This window comes from Perca fluviatilis, chromosome 6 (assembly GCF_010015445.1).
Source record: "Perca fluviatilis chromosome 6, GENO_Pfluv_1.0, whole genome shotgun sequence".
Taxonomy (NCBI): Eukaryota; Metazoa; Chordata; class Actinopteri; order Perciformes; family Percidae; genus Perca; species Perca fluviatilis.
In genome coordinates, this window is record NC_053117.1 from 1,007,501 (window position 1) to 1,023,478 (window position 15,978).

Sequence of the window (15,978 nt, forward strand, 5' to 3'; positions counted from 1 at the left end):
TTGTCCATCATTGCAAAAATACGGTCCACCCGCTTTTCTGGTGTGTTTTCTTCTTCTGGCAGCTCCACAGTGTTCCCCTAAGATATTAAATCATTCAGTTCGTACCATTCAAAACAATTCAGATTCATGTGTCTGATGTCTGGTAAAACTTACCACCATCTGATAAATGGCATCTACGATGTTCAACATCTCATCTCGGGTGATGTAGCCATCGTTATCCAGGTCATAGAGTTTAAAAGCCCCTGTGTAGAGAACATTGTTGAATATATTTTTGGTAGGTAAGCCCACGCTGAGATCAAAAGGCTACCGTGACTTCAAAATGTAAAACAAAAGATTAGATTTAACTATACAAGTGCATGGATTACACAGCACCCAGTGTTTCATGTCTGTGGAAGTGGTGAAAACGGAGTACAGACAGGCAGCAGCCTTTCATGTTTGCTTCCCAGTTCAAAAGGCGACAGGAGTGACTGTGCATATGAATCAAGCTCACACTTGGCTTCAGGTTTAAAACGTATGGTTACGGATAAGGTTGCAGGTTTTCTAGGGCTTTTTATTTTCCAAAAAGGTTGTCAACATATTGGGGTTATGACCCCCAGGTTGTGTGCCTGCTGTGTCTTGCTACTAATCTCCCTTTTGCTGTTCTCTAAGACAGTTGTTCCCAACCTTTTTGGTCTGAGGTTCCCCTAAAGCCCTGTCACATGAACTTGCGTCATCGATTCCTAATGTATGTTCCAAAGGTATTACACTTATAAATACAGATGAAAATGATTTTAAAATGTTTTTTTTTTCCTTCATAAAATTGAACTGTCAATGTTAAGGTTGGTTTGGTCAGCTACTGTACTAATATTAGCCTAGTAGGCGATTATCCATTGACATTACTTTTAGCTAACTATTATTACCGTTAAGTTATAACTGTTAAGTTATTACTTTTCGCTACCTGTTTAAACTTCTGTGCTCGCTTGCTATCTAGTTTTCACACACTCTTACATTACTGCAACATGTAGTGTTCAGGTGTTACGGTTGACTTAATCTTAATATGTGGATATATTTTTTTTTATCAGTTTTGCTACTCTCCAATCTTTCCACATAGACAATGGCAACCGCAGAAGTACAAGGTTGGGAATCACTGCTCTAAGAAAGAAATCTGTCCTCTTTCACATGCAACGCATGGCAGCCAATCCTAAATCCTGTTATTTAAATGTAAAGAAACAAAACAGGAGGAGGTTGCATCTTCTTACATCTCAACTTCTCATCAAGAGTTCCCCGGGAAGTCACTGACAAGGCCTGGATGAACTCCGAGAACTCAATGCGTCCATCCTGCGGTGGCAAAAGGGAGAGAAAGAGAGAGAGAATGGGAGAGAGGAAATGGCCCAGAGAGAAGATGAGCATCTTGCTGTAGCTGTTCTTCCATGACGTCCTTGCTGTATTCTGCTGAAAAACGGGGCCAGACGTTTGCTCCAAGTCAGCTGCTATTTTCGCCCTGCACCTGGCTCTCTCCTGAGGCAGAAACATGTCACCTCTGGTCATTAGTAAGATGGATGCGACTGCCCCATTGTCTAAAAGTAACAGCACACAAACAACCGCTGCATATTTGGGGTGAAGATGTTTGACATTTTCCTAATGATTCCGCATCATGAATGGGCATGGCGGCTAATTCTGTCCGACGAGGTGGAAAATATTTGGACACTTATTTCCTCTGAGCTTTGTTTGAATCCCGAGCTCTGAAATTGTACCACAGAAGTTCACAACATTTCCAATTACCCTCCCAAAATTGTGGCCCTCAGCGTTCCTTTTCCTGCTGTGAGGCCACAATCTGTGCAGCCGAGACAAACGTCTACCGACGTGGATAATAATCAAATGTAAAATTGAAAACTCAAAGTGGCTCACACGCCGCTAATTCAGACAAACTCATCAGGCTAAACCTCCATCCTCCAGCAACTGCACAAGACTCAAATTAAACGCTTCAAAGCGCTGCATAAAAGACATGCCATTCACACATCGAACAGCTCTCGACAACAAGCAAAGCATATAAACCGAGGCCCTGGACGTGGTCATTCAGGATTATTATCATATTAGGATTGTTGGTGTGTGGTGCTACAACAGCTGCCTACCTGTAACTGCTGTGAGTTCAGCCACAGCTTTGCTTTAAGAAGGTAGCCAAACGCTCTCATGGCCCTGGGGTCAGCTAACTTTTATCTCTACCAGACATCTGACCAGACGATGCTGAAGTCACGCATTGCTGATTGCATAAGTCATGAATACTGTTAAGATCAGTGCATTCTCTAACTACAGGGTGCCTACCGCTAATGAATGTCACAGATAAACATCAGATGGAGGGCTTGTCTGATCTTTCTGACACAAAGCCTCTTAACTGAGTCAATAAACCTCCAGGGGCTCACCAACGTCCCAGGAGCTGGTCATCTACAGTTTGACCTCCTAAACACAAACGGACTAATCTGCAGCTGCGATGAGGTGGATCACTCCAGACTGAATGTTGCCCACATAACAGAGACCGGGGTTCCGTTCCAAAACAAAAACGTGCATATACTGTACACCTTTTGAAAAATAAATTGGCAAACACTACTGGAAACTGATTTCTGGCACATGACAAAGGGTTACGATTATGTCTTACCACTGATGCAATGACTCATCTTCTTTTTATTTTTTAAAATAGGAGAGAATCATCTGTGCTGTTATAATACTGGCGATGTCGGAGCAGAGAATGATTTCGAAAGACGTATGTAGTGTTTCGATGTACTTCAAAAATGTACAAAATACAATCGGATAATGTTTGTACGAACCTTGCAGTTAGCAACAAAACACAAAGAACACAAATAGGGCAATCATTCCACACTGGGTACAATAAACATGTCCTTATGCTGTATATTATTTTGATAACACTGTGGTGAAGAATTTCAATACATGTTTCCGAAACCGCTTTCGTTCAAAAGGTAATAAATTGCACTTTTCTGTATACAAACCTGATGGCTCGCAGTTCTCTCTTTCATTAAAAAAAATAAATAAATAAATAAATAAAAAGGGCTCTGGAATAACAACAGCAGCAAAATGGAGGATTTCTAAACAATGTTGCCCTTTTGTTCCGTGCAACCTCTGGCTGAAAGGACCTTTAGATTAGCTCTATCCTGAGACGCTGTCGCTTTGAACATTATGTTCCTTATCAAGCAGCAACCCCGGACAAACAGCCACTGTCTAACTATTTCTCTGTCCTAACAGAAAGTGGTGGAATATTTGTCCTGCATCATAACAGGACAGTTAAACATATGACATTGGTTACAAACCTTGTTTTCATCAAATACATTGAAGACAAAGGAGGCGAACTTTGTGGGATCTCCAAAAGGAAAGAACTGCTTGTAGATCTTCTGAAAGCCCACAGCATCCAGCTGCCCACTTGGGCAATCTTTAATGAAGCCTTTGTACCTGGAACATAAAGCACAGATGTTTAAAGAGTTCTAATATCATGTATAATGGCAACAACGATGACAGATTGAAGTCACCTCCTCACCCTGCAGCGGGCATTACGGATTCAGCCTGAAAGCGTGTGCTAGATCAAAAAGGTAAAGTGCAAAGCTATTTGTCTCATTCACAGATAAGACGATTGCCCTAATCCAATAGCAGGCCCAGAGTGGTTAAGTCTAATCAAATTACTCTCTAGTCTTCTTTTGATAATATGCGTAGCTGATAGATAAGTCTGAGAGCTTCCTCTTGCCCCTGGAAATGACATATCTAGAGAGCGACGTAATATCTCTATTAGCCTAAATATAGAAGCATCTCATAAGCAATTTCAAGCGCAGTCGCTCAAAAGGGCAGGCAGTTTCCTTGTATGTCTTCATAAAAGGGACACAGCAGCCTCAAAGTCTAACTAGACTGTGGCAGGTCAGGAAGTGAGGGAGAGATTGTTAGCCATACAAAAAATAAATGCTAGATGAGAAGTAGGAGGAGGAAATGGCAGGGAGTAAGAACACTCTCGTTATAAAAAGCATTACAAAAAGCTTTTGCTCTTGATCAACAGCAAAAATGACGCATGAGGGAGTGCTGCACGTTCGTCTCCGATTCAGAATAAGGCCGGGCTGTAATTACGGCCAGAGAGAGAGAGAGAGAGAGAGAGAGTTCTGATGAAGAAGGCCAGGACAGATCTTTTCCACTCGCACTCAGGCTCCTCACTCCTCTTAAACTCTGTGCTTTTAATCTGTCTCGGAGATAATGAAGCCAGCTCCATATAGTCAAAGAGAGGTGGAAAGACATTTTGAGGAAACAGCGGAGAAAAAATCTTCAGCCAGGCGAGAAGAGAGAAGAGAGCAAAACCATGTAATTCTCACATTTGAATTATCTGTAGATAAATTCAAATGTGAGAAATGAAAGAAATGAAAGAAAAATGAAAGCCTAGCTCACCATGATGCATAACACAATCTAATTGGTATTCAAAGTGCATGGCACACAATGCATATCATAATCCAAAGCTGACCCATTTCACCTGAATTCTTCAGTCATTTTTAATGTGTGACTTTGGAATATTATAGCCGGCAACCAAAATAAAAGGCTGAATGGTACTGTAACACACTGTATAGCATAGTGTGTGTACTGTATATACTGTACAGTTAGTGTACATGTTTTAGTATAGTGCATTCAGTAGACTGCTGCATAAACAGAAGTGTATCTACAGTATAAAGCATTTGTCGTAAAGACACCTATTCTTTTCTTCTTTAGACTTCTAGGAGGTTTACGAGAAGTGGCTATATTGCCCTTACTCAATCATTTCAGGTGCATCAAATATCAGCCATTTCTTTGTTTATCGCAGGAAAAATAAAACTGAATTGGTTCTCCAATACTGACATATCTGCTTATCACAGATATATTGGTGTCAGAGTATAAGTTTGCTGATAAGTAACAAGAACAGTTCAGCACAGAAATGTGGTTTGGATTGGTGTCGTTTACATAAATAATTGTCGAAAAAACCTTTCCTGTATCCTGCATCACAGTGATAGAAGGATACACTAATATATACAAATTAATTAACACCACAAACCACATAAGTACTGTGGTCCAGGTGAAACAGGTCTTCATTTTAAACCATGCCTGACTAAATAAAAGGCTTTTAAAAAGGCACTCCACTAATTTTGCACATTAAAAGGTCCCATGACATGGTGCTCTTCGGATGCTTTTATATAGACCTTAGTGGTCCCCTAATACTGTATCTGAAGTCTCTTTTATATAGACCTTAGTGGTCCCCTAATACTGTATCTGAAGTCTCTTTTATATAGACCTTAGTGGTCCCCTAATACTGTATCTGAAGTCTCTTTTATATAGACCTTAGTGGTCCCCTAATACTGTATCTGAAGTCTCTTTTATATAGACCTTAGTGGTCTCCTAATACGGTCTCTGAAGTCTCTTTCCCAAAATTCAGCCTTGGTGCAGAATTACAGCCACTAGAGCCAGTCCCACAATGAGCTTTCCTTAGGATGTGCCATTTCTGTGTCTGTAGCTATTGAGGAGGAGATAAGGATCATAAGGAGCAAGATTCCAGATCGGCCCATCTGAGCTTTCATTTTCTCAAAGGCAGAGCAGGATACCCAGGGCTCGGTTTACACCTATCACCATTTCTAGCAACTGGGGGACCATAGGCAGGCTGGGGGAACTCATATTAATGTTAAAAAACCTCAAAAAGTGAGATTTTCATGCCATGGGACCTTTATTTTCAGTGTACTAGTTTTGAGGAGTGCTAGTCCCTGTGAAAACATATCTTCTGTGGCTCTGAAGCTGCTTTCCAGAGTCTGAAAAAATAACCCTGATGATGTCATCAGCAGTCTGCTGCTTCGATTTTGTCCGCTTTTTTAATCTGTATTTTAGGAGTCACTCAAATTTATGGTGCAATACTAAATCACAGGAGTTCCTCTTTAATGTGACTATTTTTCTTTGCCTGAGAGTAGCTAAAGATTTCTTTTCTGTGACCAAGGTTTTTTTTTGTTGCAATTGTAAGAGCACCTTAAGGACTGCATGTGAAAAGGATAGAGCAGTGAATGGAGAGAGTACTCCATCATTTTACCATTGCACTTGTACAACAATGTCAGACTCAGTTTTTACAAAAGTATCAAAAGTGATGCAGAAGGACCAGAGAAAGTCTTTTTCATTACACACATTATTTCTCCTTCTCAAAACCCTGCGCCTACATCACCCAAATGCTAACTAGACCACGACTTGATTCAGTGTGTTATTTTTCATTTTCAATAACCAAATTTAAGCTGTTCTGATCAAGAATATTTGCTCAAATTATATCTTTAATGTAAAGAAAAAAAAACTAAAACCAGCCGATATATAAATATTGGATTTTTCACTCTCTTTGTCAAGTGAGTATTGGTTGGGCTCCAGTTAAAACCTTCAACATGACCTTTGAGTTTTGAGATATATATATATATATAGATATATATATATATATATATATATATATATATATATATATATATATATATATATATATATATATATATATTATATAATATATATAAATATATATAATATATATATATATATAATAATATATATAATATATATATATATATATATATATATATATATATATATATATATATATATATATATATATATATATATATAATATATATATATATATATATAATATATAATATATAATATATATATAATATATAATATATATATATATAATATATATATATATATATATATATAATATATAATATAATATATATATATATATAATATAAATATATATAATATATATAATATAATATATATAATATATATATATATATATATATATATATATGTCATATTCATTTGCTTTACTAGGCATTCAGTACACATGTAAGGCTGACTGACTACCACATTTAACATACTGCCAGTAGAGTTACATAAGAAGAAGACACATCTACAGTACATGGGTGCAGCACAGAGGCACTGTACCAGTGTGAACATGTTTGCCCAGTGTCAGCTATTCCTCAGAGTCATAATCAGAATCACCTTCATTTGCCAAGAACACATCGGACTTGGTGACATTGGTGCTAAGACACGTACACAGTCAGACTGTACTTGAAGGAGTGTAATAGTGCAACCACGTACTGTACTTGCAGGGACATAGCAGACGTGACATTGTGCATCTCCCGCACTAGGGGGGCCAGCATGAAGATTAAGAATTTATAACTGGCACTGGCTCCTACTCCTTGGCATCTACCAGGGTGGTTTGCTGAAGAGTTGCGCAGAATGTCTGCCTAGCTGGCAGGAACATCACTGCGCTATGGCATTTTGTTATTGATTTCAGGTGAGCCTCAAGCATACCAATGATGTTCCCTTGGAGGAGAGTTAGGAAGGGGGACAAATTTAATGCACAACACAGGTATTTATCTAACCTCGCTAATTCTTCTGTCTGTGCCTGTGCTCTAATTACACGCCATCTGGCATTTCCCCTGGTAAAATTCCCGCTCATCCCTCACACTCAGCCGCGTTGATTGCTGTTGATCTTCAAGTGAGGACTAATGCAAACTTTGCTGTGAAAGACAGTGAGAGTGATGGTGAGCTAGCCGGGGGCTGGAGGTTTAAGAAAGGGTGGGGGTCTTCCGCACCAGTGCACTCAGTCAGCCCCGGAGACGGCCACCTCGGAGGCCATTGAACTGCCAATGCCCAGTGATATCTAATGCTGCTGCTGCTGCTGCATGGCTGTGTATATGCCTCGGCTCCTCCCCCCCCCGTAAACCCCCTAACAGGGAACATGAACAGCAACTAGCTACTGACACAGAGCTCTTTTCATGCATGCAGAATTAGGCTGTGAAATGCAAAACCAAAGCACGAGAACTGAAGTGTAAACATGGAAAAGTGATGACTTTATTACAGTGCTGCCTCTTCGAATATACAGTAAGGCTATTGTTTCTTTGGAAAAGAAACAGAGAATGCTCGGTTTTTTCTTTTCCAAAGAAACAATAGCCCAAGAGCAGCAGCACACAGCAAACAAAAGCAATGACTACGCTCATGCCTGAATCATCTCTGTACATGAAGATGCATTGTCTCCCATCCGTGTGCCAGCGGCTGTCAAATTGTGCCTTCAGAAAAAAAAAATAAAATAAAATAAAATATCACACCTTAACAGTAATGATCACTCTTACCACAGTTTCTGTGACTTATCTTGGATATGTTTCATTTTGATATACTGTATGTAAATAGATGTTGGAAGACTGTGAGTGCAGGCTGGGATCAGACAAAGGCGAGACCTCTGCAAAGTGATGCCGCAGCAGGTCAAACTGAATCATAGGTACGGGCTCCGACAGGGAGGATTACTAATAGGAAAACTTGTGGAGGCTCTGTGGCCATGTAGTGATTAAGTGCCTGGATGTGAAACAACCTCATGCCCCCGCAATTCTTCTGTTATCAGACATCCCGTTTGCAAATAGAGCAAAAAAAAAGGTTGTTGAGGAATGCATCATGGAAATGTTTTTATCCGTATTATGAGCCTTCAAAGTCATTCAGTCTCAGTAAGACTTCAAAGTCATTCTATTTTCAGAACTCATCTGTCTTCAGGGTAGAAGTGAGGGAGATGGCTTCGAATCAACTACCAAACCAAATGTAAAGGCACTATTCATGGCCAGAGGAAACAAAATCCTGGGCAAAATTCATATCAAAGTGGATTTTGGAAGTGGGTCAATATAAGACCCCCCCCCCGATTCCTGTGAGCTTTGCCAGTAAAAACACAATTGTGATTGTAATAATATATGAATAGCTTTACATCAGGAATTGAAAAATCTCATTAAAAATGAATGTATAGTGCTGGTAGGAGACCCTTCATTAACGAGTCGTCTTTCAGACCCAAATAACCTTTGGATAACTAGCTCCCTAAAGATATGGAATTAAAAAAATTAAAAAAGGCACAAATGGAAGGGCAGGACTAAAATGTTTAAATGGTTCGCCTATGACCTGGACTTCATGCCCAGTAAATATGACATGAGGTTTAGAAGCTGGACTGGAAATGCTCTTAAATCAAGGTACGGTTATGGACTTACCGGACCTTAAGGACAACTTTAATCTGCAGAATCAGGATCACTTTAGGTATTTACAAATCAGAGATTTTGTTGGCAAGACATTTTCATTTTCAAAAGACGACACTACAATGGGAAAAGAAATACTTGATGTTTTTCAAAAAGCCTATGAAGATGCTACTTACCAGACAAGTAATATCTACATCATATGTTGCTCTTAAAATGTAAAAATGAAACCATACTGTATATTAAAGCAAGATGGAAAGCAGAGGGTAATTCTGGATCTGCAGACAGCAGACCTCCCTCCTGAAGAGAATTCAGCTGGAAGGATGGGACTCTATTCTTCTGTACTCCAGCGCAAAAGACTAACAACTCTAATCAGACTGCCCACTGGAGGTCCTGTGGAAGCACAGTGGCAAATAACTTTCACATTTTCTGTCCCTCCATTTTGGAAAGTGTCTACGGATTCCTGGAGGCAGTTTTTTAAAATAAAAATCTGTTTTAATTTTCAAAATCATGTGCCTTGGTTGATCTAGAAGGGGTTCACTGTGCAATATGAGATAAATAATTGTTGAGGTTGTTGTTTAGTGGCATGCAAAAGGAGTGGATCAACTTAGTTTACAATGTATACACAATGGATAGAAATACATTAAACTGAGAACTCAAATTCATAACTTTGATGAAAACAGGTCAAAATGGCTTACTCATGTGTCAAACTATAAAACCTGATGTTGTATAGCAATAATATATGTATATATGTGTTATGGGCATATCTTCCAATTTAAAATGTTCTTTTCCTCAAAGTGCAGAATCATTAGAGGTTGATATCAATGTGCATGCATATAGATTTTGATGAAATGTATCCCTTCCAGTTGGCCCGTATAAATCAGTTTATCTGTGTTATTTAAAAAAGGCTGTACTCAATATTTAGAAAAAGTCTGGGATTGCCTCCACACGGCTCTCACAGAACGTTCCCCAACTCGTCAAATACCAAGACTTTGTCTCGGCCCTGGCGTCTGATAACGAAGCACAAGGCACTCACATGCACTCACATGCACACGCTGCCGGACGAATAACAACATGCACAGAGGGAGTGCGACTTCATTTTCGGCTCAGGACGCTATTACTCCAGTATATCTTTACACAGACAATAGAAGTAGAGCTGGGCAATATATGGATATTATATCCATATCATGATAGGAGACTAGATATCGTCTTAGATTTTGGATATCGTAATATGGCATAAGTGGTATCTTTTCTGGTTTTAAAGGCTGCATTACAGTAAAGTTTGTCATTTTCTGAACTTACCAGACTGTTGTAACTGTTCTATTATTTGCCTTTACCCACTTAGTCATTATATCCACATTACTGATGATGATTTATCAAAAATCTCATTGTGTAAATATTTTGTGAAAGCACCAATAGTCAACATAACAATATCGTTGCGGTATCGATATCGAGGTATTTGGTCAAAAATATTGTGATATTTGATTTTCTCCATATCGCCCAGCCCTAAATAGAAGTTTACTGCTATATTAATGTTCTGAATATTGAGTACACCCCCCTTTAAAAGAAAACCTAACAAAAAAGGTATATACACACACAATAAAAATATAAATGAATGCATACACTTACCACTGCTGTACCTCTTTCTCTGTAACTGTAAGAGAAATAAAGAGAGACATATTAGCTTTGAGGAAAACTTTGGCTGTCCTAGAAAAAAAAAAAGTAGCGTGCTGTTAGATACAGAGGAGCCAAGTACTGTAGTAGCATCATTAATCATCTCGGCCCAATCCTTTCACATCTGACTTTACCAAAACTATTTAACAATGTCAACGTGCAAGTTTGAAACAATAGCCATGTTTAGTTGAGTGTAGAATTCATCGATTCTAGCCTACTATAAGAGAAGATGAATAATCATTTCTGCGAGGACAAGTGGGAGTAAACCCCAGGGAGCCACAAAAAAGACAATCAAGGCTGAGGGAATGAAGGTCAGCCACAGATTTAAGAAAAAGAACAGTTCAGGAGGCAGGATGTGTTGTCATGCCCACACAAACACAATTATCTGCCAGCATCTAATCAACCAATCCCTCATGGCTTCCCCTTGTCTCTTGACTTTCTCTCAAGTAACCACAGCAATGTTCTGCCTCTCGGGCCCCTGGGGTTGCTAATGAAAACGAGGACTGTAACTCAATAGCGTTGGTTTAACCAGGTGGTCCTTTGAGATAGACTTTCTGAATTCATGCCACTGTAAGTCTGAGGACACCTGCCGTCTACTACCGTACCAATTCGGTTGGGCCTGGGGCAAAGCAATGGCCTTATGAACAAAGCAAACAGCTAGCTAGTGAACTGGTCATGTCTTCTTCTATAATGTTTAATCTTGAGCAACTTGTAGTCATGGTTACTGCAAAAGCACACAAACAGGGAAACAAAGGGAGTTTCATGCCTAAACATAAGTCACAAATAAGACATTTTTGGGGAATTAAATTATCATTATAAAGTATCAAACACCCTCATATTTGAGGAGACTGGTCAGGAAATAAAACCGATATTCATGGAAAACATATTCAACACATTACCATGACATCTACATGTGTATTCCATAGTGTGACTAGTGCAGCGCTGGAGCAGAATCACACGGAGGCTATTGATAAGAAGGCCAGGCCAGGTAGCCTTCGCCTAGCATATCTCTCGGCCACAATTTCTTCTGCTCAGCATTTCATCAAGAAACTCAAGTCAGTCAGAGGCAATGGGCAATAATGTGATCTGCCCATTGCAGGAGAGTGCAGGGCCCACTCAGCTGGTTGGCCTTGCAGGGTCTGCTAGAACACATCCAGCTTGCTCGGTCACCGTGGGCCTCTTCATGGCTTTGACAACTTACAAAATCATCATGCCATAACGTGGGCCTAGCCTACTTCCTGCAGACACTTTAACGGGACTGCAGGCATTTCTATGTGATGCCAGAGCAGTCATTTGGAAAAGCCTTTTTTGTTTTGAATTAAGCGGTCTTAAAGCACAGGTGAGGCTGCAACCATTTTCCACAGTTTTCACTAAGAACAGGAAAAACACTGGCTAGCCAGAGCCTTGGTACAGTTTAATGTTGTCTTTGGCCAGAAGGGGTTTTATTTAAAACACAAGGTCATAATAATTGTCTCACGAAGATGCATGCATTTTTTTTTTTTAAACCTACAATAAAGCTGAAGACAGACATCTAACTAAACAGGCCTCAATTTTGGCCTGGCCTTGTTAGTTGACTGACAACACAGAGGGCATAATTTGCTGAGGAAAAAAAAAAAAAACCACCCTACCACTGAAAGAAAAAAAGACACAGGCACAGAGAAATGCACTAAGTCCCCAATCTGTCAAGAACCAAAGCAAAGCATAGACCAAAATGGCAGACACCGCTTCTCATGGGAGAGCAAGAAAAAGAGGCAACAACAGGATGAAGGAAAGCAGAAATAAGTCTCAAGTCAGGCAACAACAGAGAATGGGAGAATGATCACGCTGGGAGAGAAAGCTTGGTGCCCCTCTCAGCGATGCTAACCAGATAAGATCCTAATTATACTATTCCATTCCCAGCTCAAAGAGGGCAATTAGGGGATAAAGCGAAGGAGACAGGGCAAAAAGGGTAAGAGAGAGAGAGAGAGAGAGAGAGAGAGAGAGAGAGAGAGAGAGAGAGAGAGAGAGAGAGAGAGAACAGCAGCAAGCAGCCCAGCCCAGCCCAGCACGAAGCCCAATCTTCCTCCACAGCAATTTCCTGCCACCACAACAGCCTTCCACGGTTCTGCTGTGGAGAGACCCACCACACAAATAACACTGTCATTAAGCAGCCAATGGATGTCAACTCCCCCCCACACCTGCACACTGTACGGCTCAAATAAGAACTCTGCGCTCCAAAAATAACATGCAAATGGTTAATATGGTGTCTTCAGAGCAGACATGGTTGTGGTAATTATAAATGTGATCTCTGCTCATATTTGATTGAAAAATGTGGCGGAGAAGTTAGTGCGAACAAGGTGGGAAAAGCAAATGCTGTCAATTTGCAGTGATAAGTCTACAGGAACAACACAAATCCATGTACGGTTTATGATCAACCCCACCATTTCAATTCAAACTCTGTTTATATTATATGCCCATCTATCTCTGTCTCTGTATACATAGAAGAATGTACGGAGGTTCCATGACCTGCAGAAAACCACATCCTCATCTCTAAAACCCCCCAGCTTGATGCAAACTCAGCATCTCCATATTTAAAAGTCCCTTCAGCGTGATTTAAAGATGCTGACTGCAACTTTTGTGGGACTTTAACTAATCGCAATTTGCTACACAATATTTAAATGTAAATTGAAATCAAACAGCGAGCTTATTCTCAGCTGACATTTAGTTGTAGCTCGGTTTTGTTGATAATGAGATAGAATTGCATTATATCTTACTGTAGCAGGCAGGGCTATTTACTGTACAGCCTGTATGGATCCCAGATTGTGGAAAATATAATTATTAATGTTTTTTATTACTATCACACGCTGTACAGTCTTTCACCTTTGGCCAGAATGTTACCTTTATTCTGATGCAGGCTAGTTGAAAAGAGTTTGTGTTCCTACAACACAAGCACAAAGATGAAGATACTCACAGTAGGTTTTCCTTGTTAACTCCTCCACCACCTCTGGCTTGAGCTTGCTGTTTGATTTGCCCATGATCTTCAGCTCTCCTCCACACCTCCAAATCCACCTTGGCACACAGCACCTGTTACTACCTCCTCTCCAGGCTGCTCCTCTGCCAAAAACACACACAAACGTGGGCCAGTTTAGGTGCAATGATGCCGGTGAAAGAAGGGAAACACTCTTTTGTTATGTTATGTTTTGAAGACAAAAAAGGAAACTCCCATTGAAGCTAAGTGAGTATATGTCGTTCTGTGTATTTCACTCTAGCAGCGGTCATGATCTGCTCAGTCATCACCAGCCCCGGCGCTCCAGACAGGCGAGTCAAACCCCAGGGGCCCTGTGAAGAAGGGCCGGCAGGTTGTTGAGTCTATACGAGAGCTGCTGAGTGCCTATATGTTTGCCTCATTTCTTCATAGCAGTCCGTGGGCGAAGAGTGGCGTTTGGATGCGTTGCTACCTTAGTCCTTGGATACAAGAGTCACTCAGTGGTTGGGTAAAGCACGTTCAATCCCTGTTCCACTCATTCTCTGTTCTTCTCACTCCCCCCCCTCCACTCCTCCTTTCCCACCACTATCTCTTATTCTCTGGGTAAGTTACTGTAGAAAAGATTCCTCCCACTTGACAGCTGAGATAAGGAGGTGTGTAAACTAAAGCACAATGAACAGAGCTCGCCTGGCATGCACCCCGCTGCACTTTGCGCTCACTCAAAGCGTTACCCTTTAATCCCTGGAATTTATACAGACATGACAGTTTAAGAAAAGGTAAAGAGGTTTCAGTAATAATTTATGGAAAGCAAAAAAAGAAGCAAGGTCTTGACATAGTTCTACAGTCCTAGATGCCAGCTGAAAAGAGATGTGGTCTTGCTCTTAAAATAAGTGCGAGCGGTCTATAAAGCTTTGACAGAGGCGGATTTGAAGAGTGACAGTTTTCTTTTCTTCTCCATTCTGACTCATAATTCTCCCTCCTTCCTGGCCTCATGACAGCATGGTGATTTCCTCCTCTCTGTCACAGTAGACAGGAGAAGAGGCATAATGGAATTTCTTTGTATCACGGGACTAGCGTTGGCATGCACTGATGCCTAACCACAGCAGCTGTCTAAGCCGCATAAAAAAATAAAAATAAAATAAAAATACTGTATGCACTAAGTAGGCACCTTCACTGCAAACATCTGCTCTCTGTGTCCATGGCCAGTGATGTCCTTCTGAGGGATGCCATGCTGGTAATCACCATCTTGTGTTCGCTCAAGCCTTCTGGTCCTGGGTGTTACTTAAGACACTGTGGAAACAAACAGGCAGACAGCAGTTACAAAAGGAATGCATTTGCTGTGTTTTAGTGGAAATGGACCGTGTTGTCACCTAGAGCCGCAGATGCATGAGCACTTGACTGGGAAAAAAAAAACACTCAAAAAAGACAACGACCTTTCTACTGTCTGCCAAAGCTACTGAATAAAGCCCACAGGCAAGGCACAGTGACAGTGTGGAGCAAGAGGAGTGTCGGCAATTCATGTAGCATTAAGTCTCAGGAATGATCGATTCCATTCAATTCATGGCAAATAAATGGCTGAATTAATTCATATGAAAGAGAGTTTCCATATGCATTTTGGTTGACAGGAGTAAGAAACATAAAGTCGCAGCAGCAGCAGAAGCAGCAGGTGGGACGTTGCCTGGCAGTACCATAGCAACACACAGTTTATGGCTACAGCACAACAGCTACAGTGCGGGAAGCTTGCTAGTCATTGTACACTTGGTACCCACGCTGTTCTTTGTAGCGAGTTGTCTAAAACACACACACACACACACACACACACACACACACACACACACACACACACACACACACACACACACACACACACACACACACAAATAACCTTGTAATGATAAAAAGCGTTTCCCTGTAAAATGACTTCGGGGTTTACCTGAGCTACAGAAGCGGGAAGTGACCGTCCAGTCAGTCCCAAAGCAGAGAGAGAGCCTACTGTCCAGCGGTACCTTCCTCCACCGAGTTCCGGGAGCGACTCGCTGCTGCGCGGACGACCGTCCGTGCTGCTCTCTGATGCCGCCGTCGGGGAGTGACGTTGCTGCTGGTAACTCAGCCCAGTCAGAGCCAGAGAGACACTGACGTCGCAGTGCATTGGTCATACAGGGACTCTTTGTATGCTTTTTAAGAGCCTTACACGTGTCATCTCGTATACATTGAATTGTTAATGAACCCACTTTTTGACGCACATTCTTATTTTCAGGGCAGAGTTTGGCACTTTCACTATAGCTTGTGTGCATACCTGCCAACACTCGTTTTGCC

General features: G+C 40.8%; 1 protein-coding gene across 2 annotated transcripts in view; it reads right to left on the reverse strand.

Moving 5' to 3' along the window:
• Positions 1-15,849, reverse strand: part of ncs1b (neuronal calcium sensor 1b) — an 18,355-nt gene extending 2,506 nt beyond the window's left edge. Inside the window, exons 1-8 of one of the 2 annotated variants that reach the window (XM_039803284.1) lie at positions 15,596-15,849; positions 14,831-14,952; positions 13,648-13,790; positions 10,653-10,677; positions 3,300-3,438; positions 1,239-1,317; positions 154-242; positions 1-77 (exon numbers count right to left, since the gene is read on the reverse strand). The exon at positions 1-77 is cut by the window's left edge and continues 1 nt beyond it. In XM_039803284.1, coding sequence (XP_039659218.1) covers positions 1-77; positions 154-242; positions 1,239-1,317; positions 3,300-3,438; positions 10,653-10,677; positions 13,648-13,711 — 473 coding nt within the window. In that variant the 5' untranslated portion in view covers positions 13,712-13,790; positions 14,831-14,952; positions 15,596-15,849. Of the gene's footprint in view, positions 78-153; positions 243-1,238; positions 1,318-3,299; positions 3,439-3,523; positions 5,171-10,652; positions 10,678-13,647; positions 13,791-14,830; positions 14,953-15,595 lie in introns of those variants that run through there. The other variant, XM_039803285.1, reaches the window with a different exon arrangement.
• Between the last annotated feature and the right edge of the window lie 129 nt (positions 15,850-15,978).